This window comes from Aspergillus stella-maris (assembly GCF_047715825.1).
Source record: "Aspergillus stella-maris strain CBS 113639 unplaced genomic scaffold BDV14scaffold_30, whole genome shotgun sequence".
Taxonomy (NCBI): Eukaryota; Fungi; Ascomycota; class Eurotiomycetes; order Eurotiales; family Aspergillaceae; genus Aspergillus; species Aspergillus stella-maris.
Window position 1 is genome coordinate 16,333 of NW_027396824.1, and position 24,328 is coordinate 40,660.

The 24,328-nt window shown below is 53.0% G+C and overlaps 8 protein-coding genes across 8 annotated transcripts; 2 read left to right on the plus strand and 6 right to left on the minus strand.

Moving 5' to 3' along the window:
- Nucleotides 1-21: 21 nt before the first annotated feature.
- Nucleotides 22-4,082, minus strand: BDV14DRAFT_71164 (pyruvate carboxylase). The gene is made up of 2 exons (XM_073777345.1): nucleotides 415-4,082; nucleotides 22-364 (listed from the first exon to the last, which is right to left on the minus strand). The coding sequence occupies exons 1-2, from the start codon at nucleotides 3,892-3,894 to the stop codon at nucleotides 257-259; spliced, it is 3,588 nt and encodes a 1,195-aa protein (XP_073627668.1). The 5' UTR covers nucleotides 3,895-4,082; the 3' UTR covers nucleotides 22-256.
- Nucleotides 4,083-4,771: 689 nt separating this feature from the next.
- BDV14DRAFT_174078 (uncharacterized protein) lies at nucleotides 4,772-5,262 on the plus strand (the record flags this gene model as incomplete). Its single annotated transcript, XM_073768834.1, has 1 exon — nucleotides 4,772-5,262. The coding sequence occupies exon 1, from the start codon at nucleotides 4,976-4,978 to the stop codon at nucleotides 5,258-5,260; it is 285 nt and encodes a 94-aa protein (XP_073627669.1). The 5' UTR covers nucleotides 4,772-4,975.
- Nucleotides 5,263-11,041, minus strand: BDV14DRAFT_174080 (clathrin heavy chain). The gene is made up of 6 exons (XM_073768835.1): nucleotides 10,821-11,041; nucleotides 10,723-10,743; nucleotides 10,572-10,598; nucleotides 10,128-10,499; nucleotides 5,841-10,061; nucleotides 5,263-5,788 (listed from the first exon to the last, which is right to left on the minus strand). Exons 1-6 carry the CDS (start codon nucleotides 10,857-10,859, stop codon nucleotides 5,435-5,437), a joined length of 5,034 nt encoding a protein of 1,677 aa, XP_073627670.1. The 5' UTR covers nucleotides 10,860-11,041; the 3' UTR covers nucleotides 5,263-5,434.
- Nucleotides 11,042-11,835: 794 nt separating this feature from the next.
- BDV14DRAFT_174081 (phosphoribosylaminoimidazolecarboxamide formyltransferase/IMP cyclohydrolase) lies at nucleotides 11,836-14,370 on the minus strand. Its single transcript, XM_073768836.1, has 4 exons — nucleotides 14,052-14,370; nucleotides 13,757-13,883; nucleotides 12,180-13,665; nucleotides 11,836-12,095 (listed from the first exon to the last, which is right to left on the minus strand). Exons 1-4 carry the CDS (start codon nucleotides 14,068-14,070, stop codon nucleotides 11,940-11,942), a joined length of 1,788 nt encoding a protein of 595 aa, XP_073627671.1. The 5' UTR covers nucleotides 14,071-14,370; the 3' UTR covers nucleotides 11,836-11,939.
- A 525-nt stretch (nucleotides 14,371-14,895) lies between these two features.
- Nucleotides 14,896-16,791, minus strand: BDV14DRAFT_174084 (INSIG family protein). Its single transcript, XM_073768837.1, has one exon. It carries the CDS (start codon nucleotides 16,178-16,180, stop codon nucleotides 15,452-15,454), a length of 729 nt encoding a protein of 242 aa, XP_073627672.1. The 5' UTR covers nucleotides 16,181-16,791; the 3' UTR covers nucleotides 14,896-15,451.
- A 217-nt stretch (nucleotides 16,792-17,008) lies between these two features.
- BDV14DRAFT_174086 (putative INO80 chromatin remodeling complex (Ies1)) lies at nucleotides 17,009-20,271 on the minus strand. Its single transcript, XM_073768838.1, has 4 exons — nucleotides 19,477-20,271; nucleotides 18,872-19,411; nucleotides 18,770-18,823; nucleotides 17,009-18,709 (listed from the first exon to the last, which is right to left on the minus strand). The coding sequence occupies exons 1-4, from the start codon at nucleotides 19,898-19,900 to the stop codon at nucleotides 17,406-17,408; spliced, it is 2,322 nt and encodes a 773-aa protein (XP_073627673.1). The 5' UTR covers nucleotides 19,901-20,271; the 3' UTR covers nucleotides 17,009-17,405.
- Nucleotides 20,272-20,461: 190 nt separating this feature from the next.
- On the plus strand, nucleotides 20,462-21,934 carry BDV14DRAFT_174088 (uncharacterized protein). The gene has a single exon (XM_073768839.1). The coding sequence runs from the start codon at nucleotides 21,117-21,119 to the stop codon at nucleotides 21,360-21,362; it is 246 nt and encodes an 81-aa protein (XP_073627674.1). The 5' UTR covers nucleotides 20,462-21,116; the 3' UTR covers nucleotides 21,363-21,934.
- On the minus strand, nucleotides 21,528-24,327 carry BDV14DRAFT_71247 (DEAD/DEAH box helicase). The gene is made up of 3 exons (XM_073777346.1): nucleotides 23,918-24,327; nucleotides 23,646-23,846; nucleotides 21,528-23,553 (listed from the first exon to the last, which is right to left on the minus strand). Exons 2-3 carry the CDS (start codon nucleotides 23,825-23,827, stop codon nucleotides 21,693-21,695), a joined length of 2,043 nt encoding a protein of 680 aa, XP_073627675.1. The 5' UTR covers nucleotides 23,828-23,846; nucleotides 23,918-24,327; the 3' UTR covers nucleotides 21,528-21,692.
- Nucleotide 24,328: the final 1 nt, after the last annotated feature.

The window sequence follows — 24,328 nt, forward strand, 5'->3', positions numbered from 1 at the left end:
CTACATAACAAATAGAAGCATGCCGACTCCAAGTCTTTGAGTTGAATAGTTGTATTGATCATAAAATCATAAAGTATATTAAGCCAACAAACATACATAAGCAGACCCTAAAAAAATAAGGACCCCATCATCACCAATCCAGCCAGAGCCATAGCCATGGCATAGCCGCCAATATCTCTAACCAACACCAAGTACCGACATAATACAATGTCTTGTCATATATCCATGTTTCCAGTCACTTTTATTTTGTGAGCACTTAAGCCTTGACAATCTTGCAGACGAGATCCTGCCCGTCAACAGAGTCACCTTCCTTGACCTGCAAGCCAGAGACCTTTCCGCTGTGGGGAGCAGAGATAACCATTTCCTAGTAATAATTAGCATTTGCTTAGCTGAAAGGAAGGAGTGAAAGCTTACCATCTTCATGGCGCTCAGAACGGCAACGGGGTCGCCCTTCTTGACCTCCGAGCCCTCGTGGACACGGATCTCGACAACAACACCGCTCATAGGAGCACCAACCTGGCTGCTGTCACCGAGGTCGGCCTTGGGACGGGCAACGTTTTCAACGGAAGCCTTCTGGTCATCGACAGAGACTTGACGGACTTCACCGTTCACCTCGTAGAAGACCTCACGCTGACCGGTCTGCTCGGAGAGAGGACCAATGGCGAGCAACTTGAGGATAAGAACCTTACCCTTCTCAAGCTCAACGTGGAACTCCTCGCCGATCTCAGGCTTGGCCAGGAAGTAGCGGGTGGGGAGGACGGAGAGGTCACCGAACTTCTGGACAAACTTCTTGTAGTCCTCAAAGACCTTGGGGTACATGGCATAACTGGCAACGTCGTACTCAGTGGCACCACCGAACTTCTCACGAATATCGTTCTTGATCTTGACGAGGTCAAGGGCCTCAAGGAAGAGACCAGGGCGCTTGTCGAGCTTGCGGCGCTCACGGAGAGCCTTGGAGCGCAGAGGCTCGGGGAAACCGCCGTAAGGCTGGCCCATCAGACCCTCAAGGAACTCAAGGACAGATCCAGGGAAGTCAAGTTCGCCGGCGCGGCTAATGACATCCTCAGGTGTAAGCTTGTTGGAGACAATGAACTGAGCAAGATCACCAACGACCTTGGAGGTAGGAGTGACCTTGACAATATCGCCAAGAAGGTCGTTGGCAACCTCGTAGGCCTTCTTGGTCTCAGCCCATTGCTGGCCAAGACCAAGCTGGCTGGCCTGAAAGATAAGGTTGGTCAATTGACCACCGGGGATCTCGTGCTCGTAGACCTCGGGGTCAGGTCCCGTGAGACCAGCCTCGAAGGGAGAGTAAAGCAGACGCAGCTGAGCCCAGTAGGTGTCAAGGGCACGGACCTGAGCGCTGTCGAGACCGGGGTCGTTCTCGGTGCCCTCAAGAGAAGCAAGGAGGGCACCAATGCTGGGCTGAGAGGTCATTCCAGACAGACTGTCAGTGGCAGCATCAACGGCATCAGCACCAGCCTGGGCGCAGGCAATCATGGAGGCGACACCAGTACCGGCAGAGTCGTGGGTGTGGACGTGGATAGGAAGGTCGGGGTAGCGCTCACGGATACCACCGACAAGGAGGCGGGCAGCCTGGGGCTTCAGCACACCAGCCATATCCTTGATACCAAGAACGTGGGGCTTGAGAGCGACGATCTTCTCAACCAAGCCAAGGTAGTACTCAAGGTTGTACTTCTTGTTGGGGTTCAACATGTCACCACTGTAGCAGAGAGTGGCCTCGACAACACCACCGGCAGCGTGAACAGCCTTGATACCGACCTCAAGCTGGTCAATGTCGTTGAGGGCGTCGAAGATACGGAAGATGTCGACACCGCATCGCTTGGCCTGCTTGCAGAAGTGGTAGATGGCGTTGTCAGGAAGCGAAGAGTAGGCAACGCCGTTGGCACCACGGAGCAGCATTTGGAAGGGGATGTTGGGAACAGCCTTGCGCAGCTTGCGCAGACGGTCCCATGGGTCCTCGTAGAGGAAGCGCATGGCAACATCAAAAGTGGCACCTCCCCAGCACTCCAAACTGTAGGCGTTGGCAAGAGCGTGGCTAGTCTCGTGAGCGATGTTCAAGAGATCAATGGTACGGACACGAGTAGCCAGCAGAGACTGGTGGGCATCACGCCAGGTGGTGTCCATGATCAAGCAACCCTTGTTGGCGCGAACAGCCTTGGCCCAAGCCTCGGGACCCTGCTGGTCGAGGATTTGCTTCCAGCCCTTGAGAGCGGGTGTGGAAACGTCGAGGGGCTTGCCAGTGGAGTCGTGGAGAGTAGGCTTGATGATGTCGCCCTTGAGCTTGGGCTCGCCAATCTGTCCCTTGATGCTGCTACCGTTGACGGCAACATCACCGAGGTAAGCAAGTAGCTTCTGGGCACGGTTCTGGCTGCCAACCAGGGCAAACAGTTCAGGGGTATCATCAATGAAAGTGGTCCAGCAGGTGCCGTCAATGAAGGTAGGGTGACTGAGCAGAGATGTCAAGAAAGGAATGTTGGTCTTGACACCACGGATACGGAACTCGACAAGGGCACGCACGACCTTGCGGCGGGCAATCTCGTAGGTGGAACCACGGCAAGTACACTTGACCAACATGGAGTCGTAGTGAGGGGTGATGATGGCACCAGCGAAACCGTTACCACCATCAAGACGGACACCGTTACCACCAGCAGAGCGGTAGACCTCGATCTTACCGGTGTCTGGCGAGAAGCCCTTCGCGGGGTCTTCAGTAGTGATACGGCACTGAATGGCAAACCCGCGGGTGGAGATGCGGTCCTGGGTCAGGCCGAGCTGCTCAAGGGTAGCACCAGCGGCAATCTGGATCTGAGCAGCAACGATATCGATACCCGTAATTTCTTCGGTGATAGTGTGCTCGACCTGGATACGGGGGTTGATCTCAATGAAGTAGTAGCGGTTCTGCTGGTCAACCAAGAACTCAGCGGTACCAGCGTTGCGGTAATTAACGGACTTGGCCAGCTTGACGGCGTCGGCAAGAATGGCATCACGAGTGCTCGTGGGAAGGTCCTTGGCAGGAGCAATCTCAACGACCTTCTGGTGACGACGCTGGACAGAGCAGTCACGCTCGAAGAGGTGAACAACATTGCCGTGGTTGTCACCAAGCAGTTGAACCTCAATGTGCTTAGGCTTGTCAAGGAAACGCTCAACAAAGACTGTGCCGTTACCAAAAGCAGAGCGAGCCTCAGAAGTAGCACGCTCGAAAGAGTCACGCAGGTCAGCTTGGTTGCGGACAACACGCATACCACGGCCACCACCACCAAAGGCAGCCTTGATGATGATAGGGAAGCCGTATTCATCAGTGAAGGCCTTGACTTCCTCGTAGCGCTCAACGGGGCCCTCAGTACCAGGTACAACGGGGACATTGGCCGCGATAGCTACCCGACGGGCAGAGACCTTGTCACCGAGACCGTCAATGGTCTCGGGGGTAGGTCCAACAAAGACAATACCGGCCTCCTCAACCTTCCGAGCGAACTCGGCGTTCTCTGACAGGAAACCGTATCCAGGGTGAATCAAGTGCACGCCGTGTTCCTTGGCGATCTTGACAATCTCGTCAATGGCAAGGTATGCGCCGACGGGGGTGTACTGGCCGCGCTTTCCAATCATGTAGGCCTCGTCGGCCTTCTGACGGTGCATACCGAGTCGGTCCTCGTGGGAGTATATAGCGACAGTCTGGAGAGACAGCTCGTGGGCTGTACGGAAGATACGAATGGGGATTTCACCACGGTTGGCGACGAGGATCTTCTGGAATTGCATGATGGCGGAGTTGGCTCGTAGCCGGTGGTGGACGGAGTCTCTGTGGCGGTGGTGGTGGTCCTCGATGAACTCCGTCTCATCGACAGCACTCTCGTGCTGGGTCTGTGGGACAATGGACGACATTGTGACGGTGGGTGGTATGATGGATGAGGTGTGAGGAGGAAGGAGGGGAGCGGAGGTGAGAGTGAGGGAAAGAGAGGAAGGTACAATGAACTAGGTGAGGTGGGATTGACAGAAAGGGAGAGATCTAAAAGGCTTGTAGAGATCGGGAAGCTAGCCGACTTATAAAATAAAGAACGCCGATTAGCCCGAGAACCAGAGAACGAGCAGGAAAGTGAGTCACCTTAGGAGACCGTTTCCCGGCGGGGATAGACGGAGAAGTATAAGTACGTGAGGAGGAGGGAAGAAAAAGGCCCGGCGGGAGGGCGGGAAAGAGAGGAAGCGGGAGGATGATCAATTGGGGAAGAGTGGGAGGAGGATAGGAAGAAATAGGACGGAGATGGACTGGGATGAAGCTGCAGAAGTAGAAGTAGAGAGAACCTTGGAGGGGAGATTGGGGGAGAGAGAGGAATGTTCAGGTGACAATGACGCAGCAGCAGCAGCAGGAGGGGCAAGGCAGATCGTCTTGTTGTCCGTCAGATCTAGAAAGTCTTTCCTTGCCTTGTCTACACTCTATATAATTTCTTGGAGACTGCTCACCGGCACACCGGGCGTCTCTTGCAGTCGTTTCTTTTTTTTTCTCCTCTTCTCCTCCCTTGGTCCGGATATGGCTTGTCCGTCCGTCTCCAGCTAGCAACCAGCAATGATGCAACAATAGCTCATAGTACAATGCTTTATCAGTTTATCGCATATGCACGTCCTCTGCCAAAACGCCTGCAATAACCGAGCATCGGGTTCTTCAGGATACCGTTGCCTACCTCGGGTACTCGGGTTAATGTCCTCTCACTTTTCTTGTAGAATAATAATAGTATAGAGTCAGAATAATTGCGACAGGCAGATGGGTCCATCCTGGAGTTCTATGCTCCGGGCCTCGGTCAAGGTGCCCCAGTTTTGGCGGTAGCACTAAGAGGATCCACGATGCATCCAGCCTTCATGAACTGGTCTCGTGATCCCGTCCCTTACGCTGCTTCGTCCTCGCTTCGAGCCCCGAAACCCACTCTGAGTAACTCTTGCTCGACCCCAAGACTTGCAACTCTCTGGCTAGATGCATCTCCCTTCCCGGATCATCACACCGGAGTCCTTCCCAGACTCCCCTCACCCACCACCCATGGATCCTCCCCCGCCAATAGTTTCTTCATCCCTCCCCTCTGCCTCTTGGCTGCACCGCCGCTCCTCTTATCTTTTCCCAATCTTCCACCGAGCCAACGCCGTAGCCCTGTCAATCATGACCGTCACTGCAGCGCTCATCCCCTTGGCGTTGGATATATTGACTCTACGGTGCACACCTGGTTACGCTGCGTTACTCTTACTTACTCCACGCTCTGCATAGTAGAACACCAATTCGGGAAAAATGCTATTAACTAGTAATGCGACCAGGGCGGGTCGGCCCCAAGGTCACCAGACAAGGCGAGTGAGGATCGAGAAGCGAGATCATATCAAAATACATATGGTGAGAAAAAAGAAAAGAAATTTACCCCTCAAATACAACTGTAAAGACGCGCGTCTAGAATGGTCGGAACCCCGTGGCCTGCGGCGTTATCCCATTCGCCTGCCCATACATGGGAGGTGCTGCTGGTGCCGCCGGTCCCTGCGTCAACATAAGTCTGGATCCGCCCAGGATTGGCGTGTTGTCCTCGTCCTTCTTCTGTGTCACCTCCCGCGACTTGCGCTCCTCATTATCCTTTTTCAACATCTCAATCGTACGTGTCTGCTCGCAAAGGAAGTTGATCATAAACGGCATCGTGAAGTCCTGGAGGCCGTGGCGCCATGACATCTCCAGGATAACATCGGGGCGAATGAGGTCGTAGCAAGCATACAGCATGCCAACGTAGCATTCCCGGCTACCAATGTCGACAAACTATGAACAGTTAGTAAAGTGTACTAGAGAAGGTAGATTTCAGTGAACTTACGTAGCGAAGGAGCTCCTCGACCACATCGGATTTGGCGGAGATGGCGGCCGTCTCAATGGCATCCTTGTAGAGCTTGTCTTGCTTGGAAAGCTCAATCGACTTGGCCCAGCGCTTGTTGTTGCGGTAGATGTTGGCGGCAATCTGGCGGAAGAAGATAAGGTCGTGCTTCTCGAGACGCTGAGCAAGCTCGACAGCATCGAAGTTGTCGTGGTTGTCTACTGAGTCGCGGAGGAGCTTGTAGTCTTCCTCTTCGATCAGGAGGTCGTTGATAGCGTCGTTAACCGCCCGCTTGTTCTGCGACTGAACGTTCAGGAGGAAGGGCTTGATCAGAGGGATGTTGTCAGAGGCCTTGAAGATGCGAACAACACGGTTGACGTCAATGCGAGGAGTCAACACCTGGAGCAGGTCGGTGAGAAGGAGGGGCTGCTCTTGCAGGTAGAAGTTAAGACCGCGGTAGTAGATTTCCAAGTTGGCGACCTTGACGATGATGTCTTTGAAGGAGTGGTGCTCCCAGGCATCGGCAGCACGCTCCATCATGGCAAGGGCAGCATTGTCCCATTCGTCGTAGTGGCAGTACAAGAAGACAAGCTCAGGCCAGAGGCTAGCATCCTCCGAAGCCTTGATCATCTTGGGGATGTTGATACGGGACCAGAAGAGCTTGAGGTGCTCCATGACACGGTCGGGGTGGTACTTGGAGAGGGCAATACCCAGCTCTGTGAACATTCCCATGTGAGCGCGTTCCAGACCAAGACCAGCCTCGAGCACAGCAATCAGCTCGTCAAAGTAACCGTTGCGCTCGTACTGGCGAACAAGGTCTTGCAGCTCCTCGGCGTGGACGATGAGGTTAAGACCACAGATCTGGGCAAGACGGAACTCCTTCTTGTCAACACACGCCTGGTTGACCTGCTTCCAGACCTTGACGCTGTTGGCTTTGCGAGCACACTCAACAGCAGCTTGGTAGTCTTCAAGGTGCACCAGAGTGGTTGCAAGTTTAGCCCAGTTAGAGATGCTCGTGTAGAAGATCTTGGCGGCCTGGTGGTAGCCCTCCTCGTAGGCCTTGTCACCAGAGGCCTCAATATCAGCAACGTTGGTGGAGCGCAAGAAGTCCTCAAGCTCGGCAAGCTGGTCAAGGCGGGCGTAGCAGAAAGCGAGACCAGTGTCGATGGCGGGCTCGCGCAGCGTCTTACGGGCCATCTTCAAGTACTTGACGAGGTCCTCATCCTTGCCAGCGTGGGTGGCGGTCTCAATGACCTCGTTGTAGTTCGATGGGTCATTGGCGTGGATGTAAGACTCAATAGAGTCGGAGACACGGAGACCGTCCAATTGAGCCTTGGCGACCTTACTCCAGACATCGGGCAACTCAACGCGCTCAGCGAACTCTTGAGCACGGTCAATGCTGACGATGTTCTCGACGAGGACGTTGACAGCGGAGATGTAGTTGTTGACCTTCTTGTAGATCTCGAAGGCTTCCTCGTAAAGACCAACAGAGATACACATCTCAGCAATCTCATCGGGGCTGAACTCGTTCAGCTGGTGAATGTAATCCATGAGACGGCCTTTGTCAGCCTTGGCGGCAGTGAGCATGAGCAAGTTCTGCAAGCTGCCGTTGTCGCTGAAAGGAGAGGGCTCAAGGATGATCTTCTCGAGAAGCTCAATGAGGTCACCAGGCAAATCAGCCTCGAGGAAAGCCTTGACAGCAACGGAAACCTTGTCGGGCTCAGTCGACTCTGGAACAGCAGTGGCAACAACCTGGTCAACGAGGGAGCGGCGGTGCATGTTGTTCTCGCTCAGCACGAAAGACCAGATCTCAGGGTCGGCTCTCTCAACGAGGTAGCGAGCCTGAGCACGGTACATGGCATTCTCGTTGGTGATGTTGATGAGGTCGAGGTCGTTTTGACCCTTGCGGTAGGAAATGTAAGCAAGGTTGGGGTCACGCTTCTCACAGTACTTTCCGACAACGAGAGTATCGTAGAGGTCGTTCTCCTTAAGGAACTTCTCTGGGTTGTTGTTACTGTCAATGTAGATCTTGGCGAGAGCATTGTAAACGGCCTGCTGCTGGTTGCCTGTGGCAAGAGTAGCTTCAAGGAAGGGCAGCAGAAGCTTGAGTCTGTTGCGAGTCTCGACCTCAGAGACAAGCTCATCGATGGGAATGACAGCTGGGTCAACGGTGGACAGAAGGTTCTTGATGATGCCCTCTTCGCAGTCAACATCGAGCAGACCTCCAACAACAGCGGGGGTGCGCGAGGGGTTAACACGCTGCACGTAAACCTCGATCGACTTGTACTGCTGGTTCTGGTAAAGGTACAGGACAAGGTCGTGGACGAAGTTGAACCGGTCGCAGACGGTGATGAGGGGCAGCTGTTCGGTCAGGCGAGCTTCCTTGAGGAAGTTCTTGACCTTCTCTGGGTTGTAGTAGTTGCTCTCACGGCAAATTCTCTCAACCTCGGAGATCTGGTTCATGGCAGTCGCAGCTTCAATGTACTTGAAGTGCACCTCGGGTTCCTCGGAGAGGTTGACAATGCTTCCAAGGTAGTAGTAAAGACCTTCAGCGGTGCGGTACTTCTCGAGGAGAGCGATGAGGCGGTTAGGTCCAAGGAGATCTGAGAACTTCGTACAGATCTGGATAACAGCTTGCAGGTTGTTGCGGATATTGACCTCCAACATGGTGTCCATGCAGTCGAGGGTCTGGTCAACAGAAAGGCGGCCAATGAAGTTCATGAGCCACTCAGTGCTGAGTTGATCGGTGCGGACAATGTTGCGCTTAATGACGGCCGAGTCATCGGTGTTCTCCAGAGCTCGTTGAATAAGACCAGCGTTCTCGCAAAGCTGGGAGATACGAGGACGGTCGTAGTGTGTGAAGATCTCGTTTCCGAGGATGGCGTCAGCAACCTGAGGAGCGTTGACAAGGTTCATCTCAAGGAGACGGGTCTGAAGGTGGCCGTGCTCGGGCTTGTTGTCCTTGAGAGCATCAAGGAGGAAAGAAGTAGCCTGCTGGACCATGTTCTGAGAAAGGAAGACATCAACAACGCGGTCAAGGTCGATAAGAGCACCAGACTCCTCGTTGGCAAGCTGGGTAGCGAATTCGGCACCCTTCTCGGGGTTGACGCGAACAATGTGCTGAAGGAGCTGGGTGTAATCAGGCTGGTATCCAACCTGCTTGGAGTAGGCCAGAATCTTGTCGAACTGGCCAGTCTCGGCGAAACCAGCGATAACCTTGTTGGGAACATTAGCCTGGAGATAGATGCTCAGGGCAAGGTTCATGTCATAAGGCCGGACAATGTCACCAAGCTCCTCGGAGCCCTCCAGCTTGTTCTCACGCATCCACTTCTCGAGCAAGTGCTTCCGGTTCTGTTGCAGCACAGGGCGAACGAGCTCCAAACTTTCATACTTGTTGAGTGTACCCTTATCAAGAAGCATACCAAAGTATTGCAGAATGACAGACATGTTTCCAGTCTGAGGAGCGTTCTTGAACTTGTTGATGGTCTCGGGGGTTCTGAGGAATCCTCGTGGAGAGTTGGCAGCAATCTTAGCCGCCTCTTCGAAGTTTCCTTGGGCCATCAAGTTGTCAAACTGTTGCTGGTAAAGGTGGTCGGCACCAGGAAGGCCGGCCTTTGAAGCCAGCTTGACAGCCAAACCAGACATCGCGGGGTTCTCCATCAAATACTGGATGACGTTGTTCTCGTCAACACTAACGGACAGAACCTGACCCTTGCGGTTGACACCAACAAGACCGGCGGACTCGGAGTCGGGAGCAGATGTGAAGATGGTCTCGCTCGAAATCCGGTTCATGAAGATGCAGGTACCGGTTTCCAGATCGTACAGGTGGATGAAGCCATACTTGGTGACCAGGTAGACAATGTCGTACTTCTCGGAGACTTGCATAGCAACTGGGAAGTCGTTGACCGCCTCCTGGGGAAAGTATACCTCCACGGCCTTCTTCTGGAATCGAGGGTTGGGCTCTTGGTGGTCGATTTCGGCGATCTGCAACTTGGCACCGGTCTGTGTTCGCACGGCGAAGGTGAAGAGCTTGTGTGGGAGGGGTGAGCCTTCGACCCGAATCGAGGCGAAAGCAGCGGCGTGACCTTCAATGAACTGTGAAATTCCACGCTCCTTGGAGTATAGCTGCATTGAACCAACAACACGACCCTGCTGTTGGCTAATACCGACAACCACCATCCACTTCTCCTCGTCGTTCACGCGGTAGTTGATGATTTGACAACCCTAGAGATAACAATTCGTCAGTCCCCAAATTTATACTTCGCATTCGTTTATTGTAGGAGCACGCACGCTGAGGTTCGGCAATCGGTCGAAGACCTTCTGTGGCTGGGATTGGGTGGGATCGAAAACATCCCAGTGGTAGACCGATGTATCCGTCACCATACCCAAGCTTGTCTCGCTGAACCACTTCCAGTATACGACATCTTCGTTCATCACCGCGGACTTGAGCTTCTGCTTAGCTCCAAGGTCGAAGATCTGAATTGTTCGGCCTTGGGCCTTGAGAGCAATGATGTTCTTGGTCCAGTGCATAATAGCACTGTCCGCGTTGATGGGCCGCTTAATGACTTCATTGTTGTTCTTGAGGTTGATGATAATAACCTGGGGCTTTTCCTCTTCGCTAAGTTTTTGGCGTACACATACGAAGGAGTCCGATTCTAAAGTCTAAATGACGTACGCCGTCAGCGCTCTGAACAAAGCCAGAATTCAACGGAGCCAGAGCAATGTAGAACTTACACATGAGTTGAAACCAATCGACGCCGGCTATAAAGGAGTCGCTGTTAGCAGTCGAACACGAAGGGGGCGGAGCCGAGCCAAGTCGAAGGCGATAACATTGACGTGCGGCACGGGGCGGAGGCCACGGAGCAAGAAGCGCAACAACACATACCGCGATTTCAGCATTCGTCAACTGCGAAAGAAGTAAATGTTAGCTATCTCATCCTCCTACCATGTATCGCGACCAGGAGAAAAAGGGGGCACACTCACATTAATGAGCTCCGTGAATTTGATGGGAAGAGGAGCCATATTTACAAGGGCCGCAGTACGACCAACCACCCAGAAACGCCACGCAAATCAATGGAGTGAAATACAAGGAATGGTGTAGAAGGAGGAATTGAAGCTTGTCAAAGGGAGAGTAAGAAGAGGGAGCGTAGAAAGGGAAGTGGAGTGAGGAATGGAGATGAAGAGAGGTGTTGATTAGAACTGGGGAAGCGGAAGGTGACCTCAGGAGGCAGCCCGGCCGTCGTTGCTGAGGTGTCGCTTATGCCGCCGTCACGTGCACGTGCTGCCTGAGCTATTCTAGACCCAAGCAAACGGTCACTTCAAGTGAATTGACAGGGTATTGAGGGAAAGCTCAATTTTGTCCAGACAGTTACTTGATCGAAAAGTGAGTTGTCGAGTCGACTGCACTGTCACCTCGATGCTCAAGGGAGCCTGCAGCTGAGCGTGAACTCTTAGGCCAAGAACTCTATACCCAGCTGCTTTGTTGAAGCAAACGGAGAGCAGTCAATTCGCTGTCTCGAAAGACTGATTACAACCGTTTGACTTGACTTGAGCTGCAAAGTATACGGGGTAGGTTGAATCGCAAATGTGAGAGGTTCGGGAAGTAGTGGTGGAAGTGTAGTTCATGAGAGATGAAGACCTCTAAATATATACTTTCGCGAAGCAATTCATGAGGTTCATCTCACTTCACTACTTCATTGTACTGTTTTCGAACCTCACACATCCACTTCTGGAAGATATCACCTTAAATGTACCCGTGGAAAATCCGAAGCTCAGAAGAACTATTCTAAGCTCCTCTCCATCCCCGGTTGTCGAAAATCTAAACATCAAACACTTGACACCTGCCGTCGAGCAAGGGGCTCTCCACAGTTAATCCACACGAACACCTAGGTAGATGAACAAGCTCTCAACAGCTGAACTCCAAGACGCAATATTACGGTTATTTTGGGATTTATAAATTTCGCAAGAATATTTATCATCGGAAAGGGAACCTCCAAGGTAACTTTAACAAACCCGCGGGTATTCATTCATTCATTTTATCAACAGTGAAACTACCTAAACAAGCCCCTACAACCCAGACAATCGACAATCCTCAAGAGCAGCCTAGTGGTGGAAGAGACGAGTGCTCTGCTCAACAAAGGTAATACCCAGCTTCTCAGCAGTCTCGAAGACAGGGCCGTCGTTCTGGCTACCGCTAGGAGCAGCAATGTACTTGACGCCCGAGCGGGCGGCGCGGAAGACGTTGTCGATGAAGGGGAACTGTGACAAACAAACAAACAAATTAGCATGCAATTCATGGATATATGATTAAATCTGGGGAAAGATGTAAGGGGGTAAACATACGAAAGCATCCGAAGAAACAGCAACCTCGGAGAGCTGCTTGAGCCAGGAGTCGCGCTCCTCCTGCGAGAAGGGCTTGGGAACCTCCTCGAAGACACGCTCGTACTCGGCCTGCTCGATCTCGTTGCGGGGCGTCTGGCCCGAGGCAAGGAGGTCAATGGCGTTACTCTTGTCAGCACGCTTAGTGCCGGCCTTCCACTTGATGCCGATGACGCGCTCGTGGAAGCGCATCCACCAGTTGTCGGTCTTGTCACCGGCAAGACGGGTGCAGTGAATACGGCTCTGTTGACCGGCGCCGAGACCGACGACCTGGCCGTTGAGAGCGTAGCAGACGGAGTTGGACTGCGTATACTTGAGGGCAATGGTGGCGACGGTAAGGTCGCGGAGGGCAGCCTCGGGGAGGGACTTGGTGTCCTTAGGGGTGATGACGGTGTTGAAGGTCTTAGAGGGGGAGATCTCGACATCGTTGCGGTGCTGGGCAAGCTGGACACCGTAGACGGTGCGGGTTTCCTCGCCGGCGGGGACGTAGGAGTCGTCCATCTGGAGGACGAGGTACTTGCCGCCCTTCTTCTTGGAGAGGATCTCGAGAGCTTCCTTGTCGTAGCCGGGGGCGATGACACCGTCAGAGACCTCGCGGGAGATGATCTTGGCAGTGGTAACGTCGACGACGTCGCTGAGGGCAAGGACATCGCCGAAGCTGGACATGCGGTCGGCACCACGGGCACGGGCGTAAGCCTGAGCCAGGCCGGAGTTCTCGATACCAGCAATATCGTCGACCATGTAGACCTTGCGCTCCTTCTCGTTGAGAGGAACGCCTACAGCAGCACCAGCGGGGGAGACGTGCTTGAAGCTGGCGGCGGCAGGCAAGTTAAGAGCCTGCTTGAGCTCCTTGACGAGAGCCCAGGCGTTGAGGGCGTCGAGAAGGTTGACGTAACCAGGAGAGCCGTTCAGAGCCTTGAAGGGGATTTTGCCTTGAGGCATAGCAGCAGCCGCAGGCTTCTGGTGAGGGTTGGTTCCGTAACGGAGAGACAGGTGCTGCTCGCCGTTACCAGCATACTGCTTGCGGAAGAAGCCCGAGATGGCAGTGTCGTAGTCGGCAGTGTGTTCGAAAGCCTTGAGGGCGTACGACCTCCGGGACTTCTCGGTGATCTCGCCAGCCTCAAGCTCCTTCAGAAACTCAGGGTAGTCCTGGGGGTCTGAGAGGATAGTAACGCGGGAGTGGTTCTTAGCAGCGGCGCGGAGCAGAGTGACACCGCCAATATCGATCTCCTCAACGGCCTCCTCAATGGTGACGTTGACCTTGTTGACGGTCTCCTTGAATGGATACAGGTTGCAGACGACAAAGTCGACCTTGGCAATGTTCTGGTCGGCAAGGTCCTTCTCGTCGGACTCGATATCACGGGCGAGGATACCGCCGTGGACAGCAGGGTGGAGGGTCTTGACACGGCCACCGAGCATCTCGGGAGCGTGGGTGATGGCTGAAACGTCTCTGGTGTCTGTCAGCACCTGGCAGCATAACACTCAAAGCAATTGTATTCCATCCTCGCAACCACAATGACCGACTGAACATGGGGACGCACTCAACTGGGAACCCCGCCTCCCGAATCATCCTCGCGGTACCGCCGGACGCAAGCAGACGAACATTGTGCTTCGCAAGACCCTTGGCCAGGTCCAGAAGACCGGTCTTGTTGTAGACGGAGAGAATAGCTAGCAGAGTAAAGCAATCGAGTTAGCCATGGCCAGAGAAACATGAATGTGAATGTGAACTGTGGGGACGGAGGTTGACCCAAGTCTATACACCTTGGCCGAACTGGGGAAATGCAGACGAATATCTTCAATGCGGAGGAAGAGATCAATGGTTATCGAAGAACATACCTGACTTTTGGTGAGACATGATGAGACACAGATAATCAGCAGTTTCTTGAACCCCAAAAGAAGAGAAGAAGAGAAGTCAAGTCAGGCGCAAGCCGATCAGGAAAAAAGTAAAAAAGATCGGGAGTCACAGTGAGCTCCCCACTACCCCTCAATCGTACAACAAGTTTTGTTGCTGGCTATTTTACAGATAGAATTTATGTTAAAGAAGATAAGAATGACAAGATTACGACCCAATTAAGCTCCCCAATAGCTACTTCCAGCAAAAAAAATCCTCAATACCACCCTCATACCTCCCACAACACCCCCCGCGGGCCCCGCCGCTTTCGGAGCCCTCTCAGAAATTACCCATAGTAATGGAATACGACATTTATACGCAGCACAAAAATCCACTTACTAATTATACTCCGCACACAAATAAGCCAGCCCCTCACGTGAGAGATTGACGCACAGACCATCCAGCACCAAACAAAACCAAGCCTCCCCCATCCGCAAATTTCAATTTTTTTCTTTTCTTCTTCACATGAACAACGCAAAAAACAACATTCTTCAAAAAGCGTTCCTACGAGGGACTTACTCTCCTACGGGAAGTAATGTAGCCTATGAAGTACGGAAATCGTCATACAGAATGGAGAACGACTGTCTACGGGCAGAGTATCGATCTTGGGTGCAGTGCCTGCCGGTCTAAGGACCAGGTGGGAGGGACTGCAATGATTGGTTCTACACTCCTTTTCTTATACTATCTTGATGGTGATGGTGTATTTGAGGGACTGTTTAAGATACGTAGAGTAATTCGGCTACTTCTGGTCTGCGGTCGCAACGTACGAAAAGAACATAGGCATGGATTTCGCTAAGAGAAGAGAATTTTCTCACTCGTGATATTCGTTCTGAAGTTCTGATTAAGTACCGAAGATTATAGAGACCTAAGTCTAGTTTGAGTTCGTAACAGCCTGACTATCTTTTCTTGCTTGCAAAGAGTGGTGAAAAAAAAGTCACGACTTGATCGTCTCTCGTCTTGTTCCACCAACAGCAAGCTGTCTTCCGGTATTGCCAAAGCAAACGCAGGCGCAGAAGAGCACACTGGCAACCCACGTCCGGACAGCCACACTCTCCCCTGTGATTCCTGCAGCAAGTGTAGATTCCGCGCCGGTGCCGTTTAGTGATGGGATAGCGGGGGCTGAAGAGTCTGTTGACGGGATCAAGTCAGGTTTGAGGCCCAGCAGGAGACCCATTCCGCCGATTGCGACGGTCGTCGAGACAATGAAGCCCGTCTTGGTACGGTCGACGAGGTACCAGAGGACTGGATTGACGAGGGCGAGGGTTAGAGAAGCTTGGGTGGTGGATTCCCAGGGGGTGCGGCGCTATAGAAAATATGTCAGTTCTCTTGTCTGCAGTAGTACATGTCAGAATGGGAGCGGATTGGACCATACCATGGCGAACGCAATCCCCACGAAAGCACCAACGCTGCGAACGACGCCGGACCAAGAGAGAGCAAGCTCTGCAGTGCCCTGGTCACCACTGCGACTGCCCGGCCGCTTCTCCTGGCCAACAACACCATCCAGATACGAATCCAACCAAGGAAGAACATTCCCTATGGCAACGCCAGTCAATCCCCAGAAGCCCAGATACTCCTTGCTCCCATAGAAATGGGTATACTCCAGCTTGACAGGGGTAATCCAGTGATTCTCATGCAAATGGATCGTAATAATGCCATAAGCCACACCAAACGCAAAGAGTAGCGCGCTTCGAATCGTCTGCGGCAAGATCACACCACGGAATAGCCCATGGCTGAGTCGCGAACGGGTTCTCAGAACAGCTGCAGATTCTGTCCGCCCCAGTATCGGCTGGACTTTGGGGCTGTCTGGGCTTGACGGCTGCGTTGCTTCTGTTCCCCAGGCGCTGTCTTCGTCGCGGGTGTTCTCGAAGGCCGTAGGGGAGTAAATTCCGTATAGCGTTGGCGACGTGAGGTTCATGATTGAGCCATTGCGACTGATGGCTGCTGAGCCGGGCTCTTTTGGTGTCAGGCCTTCGGGGTTTGCGGGCTCAGCGGGAGTAGACGAGCCGGAGGAGTCGTTTAGGCGGAAGATGCGCTGGGGGCGAGGGCGGAGGAGGGGAACTTCGTCGTCAGACATGATTGTAGAGGTAGTGTCGAAGAGCAGGTGGTGAGGCGGCTAGAAAAGGAGGTGATGCAGGTAGGATGAGGCGCGTGATCTTTCGCGGATGGTTTCCGGACCACCAACCCAGTCTCAAATGTCTGACTTTTAAGCCGTGCCTGGAAATAGCCTAGCTTGGTGAAGCTTTGATGACGCAGAAAAAAGCAACTCAAGGACAAGAAAGCGTCAGAGAGGACATATGTAGAAGAGAACAGAAGTATTCTAAAAGGTCGGAGGGCGGCCGAGAGCACAGAACAGGGCTTAATAACAGACACACCTCAAGCATGTGAAAGCCACCAGACAAACAATTAATAGCGCCAGTCTCGCACAGGGATTGCCGCAGCATGCAGCAAAAGAGGAGAACAATGAGGAGAAATATGTCGCTACTCTGTAGTGTGGAGCACGGGTCTCCAGTCGTCTCGTACTCTTGTTCTGGTCTGCAGCTGTTTTGAAGTCTGAACTTGTGAAGTACTGTTGTCTGTCCTGTAGTTACTTTGGTGGTTGAACAACCAACCACACAATACCAATTATGATTACTCTTCCGCTAAGCAATTGTTGAGCTTCTTTCACGTACGTTCAACCAATTCAGCACTCAACAATAAGAGCTCAGCACGGGTCACCGCCCACCACTCAGTTTCTCCGGGCATTAGCATCGTGCGGCGGACTCTGCGGAGTTTTCGCCCGTCGATCGCTGCTCCTTACTCCAATCTCCAGCCTCTCCAGCCTCCAATTTCAGCCCACTAGGACGTCATGCCGCTTAGCTGGAGGCACTCGACTCGCGTTCGTATTTTACATATTTTACATGGGGTGGGCTTTGCCTTTTGCTCTGTACGGTAAGTAAGTGGACATTAGGCATGCGGTGGCGATGGTGCTCGTAGGCAGCCTGTACTCCGTGATACTATACGAACGACGGAGGTGTTTAGATTTGCTTTTTTGTCAACTCGGCTGCCTATTTAGATGTCTGGATTGTTATGAATCTTCATTGAGCCGGTGGAATAGTGGAAGTAGAATAGCTATGATAAGAAGTAGAAGATAAATAGGCATGATCACAGCCGCGGGGCACAAGAATAAGGTCAATGCTAAACGCAACAAGATAAAAGTCTAGCTTGTAAAAAGGATTAAGATAGAGAATTTTGACTCGCACAAGTATCATGAAACACAGTCGAGAGAAACAAACAGTCCAACCGACAATTCATGCCGGAGCTCAGCTCCAACCTGGCTTGTCGTTGGCGTAGTCACCACCCGATGCATCACTCGCGGCGTACCGGTCTGGACCGTCGGGTATGGACGAATTATCATCGGCCTCGCCCTCAATATCCATGTCGACATCGCCTTCGTCCAGCTCCTCGTCTTCTGCGTCATCATCTTCTTCCTCCGAAGACAAAGCGTCGACATCCTCGTCGCCGTCTCCACCCATGAAACTGTCTTCGTATCCTCCTTCAACACGTGAGACCTCGAGACCACGAGAGGGAATATCATCCTCGTCGCCACTACCCTCTCCCAGAAGCTCGCGGTCAATATCATCGAGACCCTCCTCGCCTTCAGGCGCCGGCGAGAGACCGTCATCCCGACTTGGTGTGTTAAGGCCTGAAGGAGCATCAAGACTTGTTGCAGCTGTGCTCTTACCACCCCGGCCGCGACCACCTTTAGCGGGTGTTTTACCCAGGGGTGGGAGAGCAGCTGCAGCTCGAGCAAGCCTGCGCTTTGCATTTCGTTGAGCTCGAGCCCTGCTTCGAGAAGAAATCTGTCCGTCTACGTCATCACCGAGCTCGAGTGCTTCCTCTCTTGCGCGCTGGCGCTGCTCTCGCTCCTTCTTGCGGTCTCTCTTCGGTCCATTGGCATTCTCATGATCCCAGCGGTCCAGTCGTCTTGACGCCTTACGGATGACCGATAAGAAGAAATTCGCGCATTCGCCATAGTCCTCTTCTTCCTCCGGATTCGGAAGAATACCTCCCTTACCCCAAGACCTGTCGTCATCCGTATCATACCCATCAGGTAGATTTTGGAGCAAGCGGCCATACCGAGTGAATGGAGTCTCGTTGACTCGCTTTGCACGAAGCATGCGGTATGCATCACCTTTTCTCTTGGCCAAGATATATTCAATTCGTTGCCGTCGATTCCGCTCAACAGCAAGCTGGTGTTGTGTAAGCGGCCGAGGCCGGCGACTTGAGCCTTGGTGGTGAGGAGAAGCTTCTGTAACGAATCTGTTCAAAATAGGATGACCCGATCCTGGAGGTGCTGGAGACGCCGCATCTGGGGTGTGCTCCGCCTTTGTCCTTAGGACAATGCGTGGTGACGGGCCATCGAGGCTCCCACCCTGGAAGGCATAGTCTTCGTCTCTAGGCATCTTGACAGTAGAGCGGATGGTCCCATCAGGATTTCGGAACTCGATCAGATCGTCTGAATCTGCCGCGGCCCGATATGCGTCCCCTTTGTTGTTGAATTGACGAGACGGAATTTTTGTGCCAGGTTCCATTTGTTTGAGAGCCTGGAATTCCCAGTACGGCACTGCAGCTTAAAGGGTCAGTATGCATTCAGCGTAGATGTAATATTTCCATCGTGACTCACTCTTCTTGGGACGTTTTGGTGCTCTCGGAGTCGGCTCTTCTTCCTCCAAGATTCCTGGAAAAAGTCAGCGGCGTTGATAACCTAAAGATCAAGCGAACTTACTCTTGCGCTCCAGGCGCTTCTCCTCTCCATACTCGATCTCCTCCGGGGTGTCAACATTCTCCTCATTTGCCTGCTCCTCGGTGAGAATCTCGAAAGAGGGGACCTTGAGAGGCAAGCCGCCCGCCCCCTCGCCCTCAAGACCAGGACCGAAGGGGTTGTTCATGGCAGCCTCCTTGGAGAAGTCACTCTCCAAATACCACCACATGAGCCAAAGGAATGCCTTCGCGCGGCTCTCACTGCTCAGTGTAGATCGCATCACGAGATCGAAGAAGTCGCGAGGAGGGAAAAAGTGCATCTCAGACACCTTGGGCGCATATTGTGCGAGAACGAAGATCAGGTTCACTGGGTTGGTGCGGGGAACAGGCACGCGTTTGATCTTGTCCAGAGTATTGGGCTGCTCTATGTCTTCAGATGCACCCTTGAGAATAGATTTGAGACGGGGAGCGTCCTGTAGCTGCTTGTACGCGTTCGGGTCCTGATGCGCCTGTAACGACGGGATGGAGTGATACGTCCGGAGCTGAGCACGCATTTCCGGGAAGACTATGGTCAAGCGACATTAGTACTGTACCATTGAGGAAAATTGAAAGATAAGGCAGAAAACATACAGTTAAGCGTCGTATTCATTCTCCCAAAATTCACAAGCAAACAAACCATAGCCATGCTGATCGCCGCCGCCTTATCACTTTGAAGCTTGTCTTTAAGGATCTTGCTAGTCTTGCTGCTCCTAGCCATAGCATCGATATAGACGTCTGCAAAATCCAAGCCCTTCTGACCATCAGGCCAGCGAGTAAAAACCGGCGTCTTGTCCTCAAAGACAAGCTTGAGGAACTGGTACTGGATGTCCTTGCGCCAGAGGGGAATGCCGTCTTCCTTCTTGAGATGCCGAATTTTGTTTCCCGAGTACACTGATCCTATTGTGCCATTAGGTTGGCGCCTTGTACCAACCGTCATATTGTGAATTTGCTGCTCATCATGGTTCTCGGATTGCGCGAACGAGTCGTCCATGCCGGCGGCTTCGACGTCGGTCATTGTGAATGCGGAACCGCGAAAGCGTCAATGGCTAATAATATTGACAGTTCGATGGAAAGATAGTGGAGGATGATGGGTTGCTAGGAGTCTTTTGGACAACGGGCCCTGGGAGGGCGGAGCGCACGCAATGAACGGCAGAAGCAGAAATCCGAGCTATGATAGCGGAAATGGGAAGTAGATCGACTTGCTGGATGAAGGAGCGTAATGGCAATGACCAGCGGCAAAGGTGTAGAGGGGGAAAAGGAAGAAGGGGAAAGAAGAGAAAGAGAGCGGGATGAGGCGGAAGGAGGTGAAAGGATAAAAGGAAGGGGAAGGGAAGGTTAATGAAGAGCTTGGATGGGCGTTCGGAGAGAGCTGGGGTTGCTCGACTTGAAAGCGATTCTCTCGATCCAGTCGCGTAAAGCCCGTACGCGCGCCATTTTAGTGTATCGTGCGATTTCCTACCGGCGCCCGTATGTCATTTTCGACACTGGTAATTTTTGGTAATTTTCAATGCTCTCACGAACGAACCCCGGCTAACTCTATACTAGTATTCTTTACATTCACCATCTTACATCCCATCTACTTAAAACTACCGATTTTACGAACAAATGAGCGTCAAACTTTTAGGTTAGATTGCAAATAGCTCCTTCTCGAGACCCCGCCTCCGTAAACAGGACCGCCTTTGGCACGTCCCTATCAACCTAATGTGCTAGAATGACATGCGATGATAGATCCATGATGGCCATGAATAGCGCCAGAAAGCAGCTTTGACCCTCCGCAGATCCGAGTAATGACCATAACAAAAGAGAGATCCCGTTCAATGTCAGCCTCCACAAGACACCTGTATAGATTTTGGTGGAACCAGCAGCAAGCCAACGCCAGATACAATGCAAAGAATCCCATCTCTCTATCTCCCATGCGTCATGATTTCGTGTAGCACTGCCTCGTAAACGTAGTGCGAAGAAACCAGTACTCGGCGAGGAGGCCAGCGGTCTTCTCGTAAATGAGAAAAACAAAATGAAGAATTAAGAGAAAATCATATGGCCCTGGTTCCGTAGAAGTCAACTTCTGTCCCGCAAGCCTTCACTGCGCCAGAAAAATGACCCATTTGGAACCGAACAGTAGGCGAAGGCCCAAGTCGAAGGAGTTTGGCTTCGAGAGTAGGAAAATGAAAACATGAGATTGAAAAGCCAAAGACGAGAAAATAGAACACCCCCTTGAGAATACCGAAACAATGAAAATGGAGAAACAATTCTATGTTATAAGACACGGTCGATGCAGTTGCTGTAGCACCAAGCAGAGAATCATGAAATGCACTTCGCTTCACACGAAAAAGCCGGAAAGCCTGCTCGGCACGCGTCGTCAATCTCCACAAGGCCGCCTAAGAACAAAATGGGTATCTGGTAAAAGCGGTCGTAGGAGAAAGTCAACGCAGTCTATGATGTTCATGCAACGCCGACTCGGAAACCCTCAACCGTAAGTTCGTGGAGTCGAAGGTAGGATAACGAGTACGGACCACATCGAAGGCCATGTCTAGAAACAAACAAAAAAGAAAAGAGCATGAACAAAATGATGAAATGCGTGAAAGATGAAAACACCGCATATTTGCTCAAGGGGGATCAGCGAAAAAGAGAAAAGCAAAATCTAATCGAGTCGTTGCAGTCATGACAAAGCCGGTCCTAGAGGTCGTAGCTATGAGGCTACAACCCAGGACTTTTCTGATCGTATCCCATAACCGTCAAGCAGGAGGACAAAAAGAAAATGAGGAGCCAATCAGACTCGGCGGCCGTCAAGTACCACAATCTCTCGTTTACCACCAGGAAGAAGGTCCAGTAGGGCCAGAGGGGTTTCCGTAGCCACCACCGCCGTAGCCGCCTCCATAGCCGCCGCCACCACCGCCAAAGGAGGGAGCACCGCCGTAGCTGCCGCCGCCGCCGCCGCCGCCGTAGCTGGGAGCGGGAGCACCGAAGCCACCACCACCACCACCACCACCATAGGAAGGAGGACCTCCCATACCACCGCCCATGCGACGCATATCACGAGTGGCGTTGGTACCGCGGCCACGACCGCCACGGCCTCCACGGCCACCGTATCCGCTGCCCTCGCGGGCAATGCTCTCCAAGAACGAGGGGACCTCCTGGTGAGCTTCCTTGAGCAGATCGATCAAGTCACGGACGACACCACGGTTGCCACGGTTGAAGAAAGCAGTGGCAATACCGGTGTTACCAGCACGACCAGTACGACCAATACGGTGGACGTAGTCATCGATGTCGGTAGGGAGGTCGTAGTTGATGACGTGGGTGACGTTGGGGATGTCGAGACCACGAGCAGCAACAGCGGTGGCAACAAGGATGGGGTAGCGACCGGAGCGGAACATCTCGAGGGCACGCTCACGCTCACGCTGAGTGCGGTCACCGTGGATGGCGGTGGCAGGAAAGCGCTGGTTGATGAGGAAGTCGGACAAGGCATCGGCCATACGCTTGGTCTCAACAAAGATGAGGGTAAGTCCAGTGGTGCCGTGGGTGTGGAGGATGTCCAACAGAACGGAGCGCTTGTCGTGGTCCTCGACGTACTCAACCTTTTGGGTGATGTTCTCGGAAGTGGATCCGACACGACCAACGGACAAGAAAACGTAGTCCTTGAGGAAATCACGAGCTAGCATCTGGATGTCGCGGGGGAAAGTAGCTGAAAACATGAGAGTCTGGCGGTCGTTGACGTTAGGCATGTCTTCGCCTTCGACGATACGACGAATCTGGGGCTCGAAACCCATGTCCAACATGCGATCAGCCTCGTCAAGGATCAAGTACTTGATGTTGACAAGAGAGATACGGCCACGCTCGATAAGATCGACAAGACGACCAGGAGTGGCAACCAAAAGATCGCAACCACGCTCAATCTGGCGCAGCTGAGAGCCGATATCAGCACCACCGTAGACAACGCAAGGGCGGACCCATGAGCGGTAAGCAAACTTGCGAGCCTCATCGAAGATCTGAGAGACAAGCTCACGAGTGGGGGCCAGGATCAGCGACGTGGGGTAAGCCTTACGCTGGCGGCCGTACTGGCCAGCGGCCGAGGGAGGGGGAGTGGCAGGGCCGTTCTGGTAAGCCTGAGAGAGGATAGGGAAGAGGAAACCACCTGTTTTTCCGGAACCGGTCTGGGCACAAGCCATGAGGTCACGTCCGTTCATGACAATGGGGATAGAGTACTTCTGGACGGGGGTGGGGGTCTGGTAGCGGGCAAGGGCGATGTTCGAGATGAGGTGGTCGTCCAAGGGAGGATTGGTGAATGTGTTCACGGGCTCGGGGACATCATGACCGGAGGCCTCGACGGGAATGTCGTCGTAGTTGGCGAAATTGATACCAGTGTTCTGCTTGGAAGGGTCGTTGGGGACACCGAAAAGTTCGCGTTCCACACGGGCGTTGGCGGGACCAGGGACATGCTTTCCGTCGCGCCACTGGCCGTCTCCGGAGCCTCGGGCAGAGGCACCAGCGTAGCCGCCTCCGCCTTGGTGACCTGGGTTTCCGTAAGCATTTGGGTTGAAAGATGGGCGACCGCCTTCAGTGGCGCTCCAGCCGGTGTTGGTGTTGATGTTACCATTGGGACCATTGGGACCACGGGGGTTGAAGTCAGGAGCATTAGCGTTGGCCCAGTTGCCGCCACGGGGACCGCCTCTGTAATCAAGTAGAAAAAATTCGTTAGCCAACTGATCAGATCGGCGCGCGAGAACAGACTCTGAGGGGTAAATCGAATGTGTCACACTTACCTAGGGCCACCCCACGAGCCACCGGAGGGGCCTGGGGGAGGAGGAGCATCGGCGTTGCCACCTTGGCGGCGGAGGTGTGGAGGAATGTAGGCAGCGCGGCCGCCGCCAGGAGGGCCACCAGGAGCGGGCGCATGCTGAGAGTCGTTGAGGGTAAGGCTACCCATGTTGAGACCGTCGGCCATTTTTGCGGAGTTTCACGAACTATTTATGGGCACGAAAAGTAAGCCAAAGGAGTCGCGGGATATGCAAGAGGCGAGTTGGGAAGCACGTACGACGTAAAAAGTCGGAAAGTGATGATCTGCTTGAAAAGTGCGGATGAGCTCTTGCTTCGAACTAGAAGAAGAACACACTCGAAATCTCGAAGGATCGTAAAAAAAGGAGAGCTGTAGAATACGAGATCGTATAGGGACTCCTAAGGCTCTATTGACAGAACACAGGAATCACAGGGTACAGCAAGAGAGAAAGTGGATGAAGGACAGAGAAAACAAGGTTGATCTCCGAGATCTAGCCCTCTATTTGCAAAAAGGGAGGAAAAAGGAAATCAGTAAAAGAAAGAGATGAGCGGCGTGCGAGTATTTGAAAAGGAAAAGACTTTTGAGGATGAGGACTTGGAAGAAGAAGGGGGTTTAAGGAGGAGGAATGGAGATTGAACAGGGAAGAAGAAAAGAGAGCAAGAGGAAGAG

Excerpts from the sequence above, each read along its gene's own strand:
- BDV14DRAFT_174081 (XM_073768836.1), bottom strand. Across the intron at positions 13,666-13,756 it reads GAGGCGGGGTTCCCAGTTGA|AGACGTTTCAGCCATCACCC; the intron begins GTGCGTCCCCAT and ends GACAGACACCAG. Across the intron at positions 12,096-12,179 it reads CTGTTTCTTCGGATGCTTTC|TTCCCCTTCATCGACAACGT; the intron begins GTATGTTTACCC and ends TGTTTGTCACAG.
- BDV14DRAFT_71164 (XM_073777345.1), bottom strand. The coding sequence starts at position 3,894 with ATGTCGTCCATTGTCCCACAGACCCAGCACGAGAGTGCTGTCGATGAG. Across the intron at positions 365-414 it reads TTCTGAGCGCCATGAAGATG|GAAATGGTTATCTCTGCTCC; the intron begins GTAAGCTTTCAC and ends AATTATTACTAG.
- BDV14DRAFT_174088 (XM_073768839.1), top strand. The coding sequence starts at position 21,117 with ATGAAAATGGAGAAACAATTCTATGTTATAAGACACGGTCGATGCAGT.
- BDV14DRAFT_174086 (XM_073768838.1), bottom strand. The coding sequence starts at position 19,900 with ATGACCGACGTCGAAGCCGCCGGCATGGACGACTCGTTCGCGCAATCC. Across the intron at positions 18,824-18,871 it reads GAAGCGCCTGGAGCGCAAGA|GAATCTTGGAGGAAGAAGAG; the intron begins GTAAGTTCGCTT and ends GACTTTTTCCAG. Across the intron at positions 18,710-18,769 it reads ACCAAAACGTCCCAAGAAGA|TGCCGTACTGGGAATTCCAG; the intron begins GTGAGTCACGAT and ends TTTAAGCTGCAG.
- BDV14DRAFT_174080 (XM_073768835.1), bottom strand. The coding sequence starts at position 10,859 with ATGGCTCCTCTTCCCATCAAATTCACGGAGCTCATTAAT. Across the intron at positions 10,599-10,722 it reads TGACGAATGCTGAAATCGCG|CCGGCGTCGATTGGTTTCAA; the intron begins GTATGTGTTGTT and ends ACTCCTTTATAG. Across the intron at positions 5,789-5,840 it reads TCGAGGAGCTCCTTCGCTAC|TTTGTCGACATTGGTAGCCG; the intron begins GTAAGTTCACTG and ends AACTGTTCATAG.
- BDV14DRAFT_71247 (XM_073777346.1), bottom strand. The coding sequence starts at position 23,827 with ATGGCCGACGGTCTCAACATGGGTAGCCTTACCCTCAACGACTCTCAG. Across the intron at positions 23,554-23,645 it reads GGCTCGTGGGGTGGCCCTAG|AGGCGGTCCCCGTGGCGGCA; the intron begins GTAAGTGTGACA and ends ACTTGATTACAG.
- BDV14DRAFT_174084 (XM_073768837.1), bottom strand. The coding sequence starts at position 16,180 with ATGTCTGACGACGAAGTTCCCCTCCTCCGCCCTCGCCCCCAGCGCATC.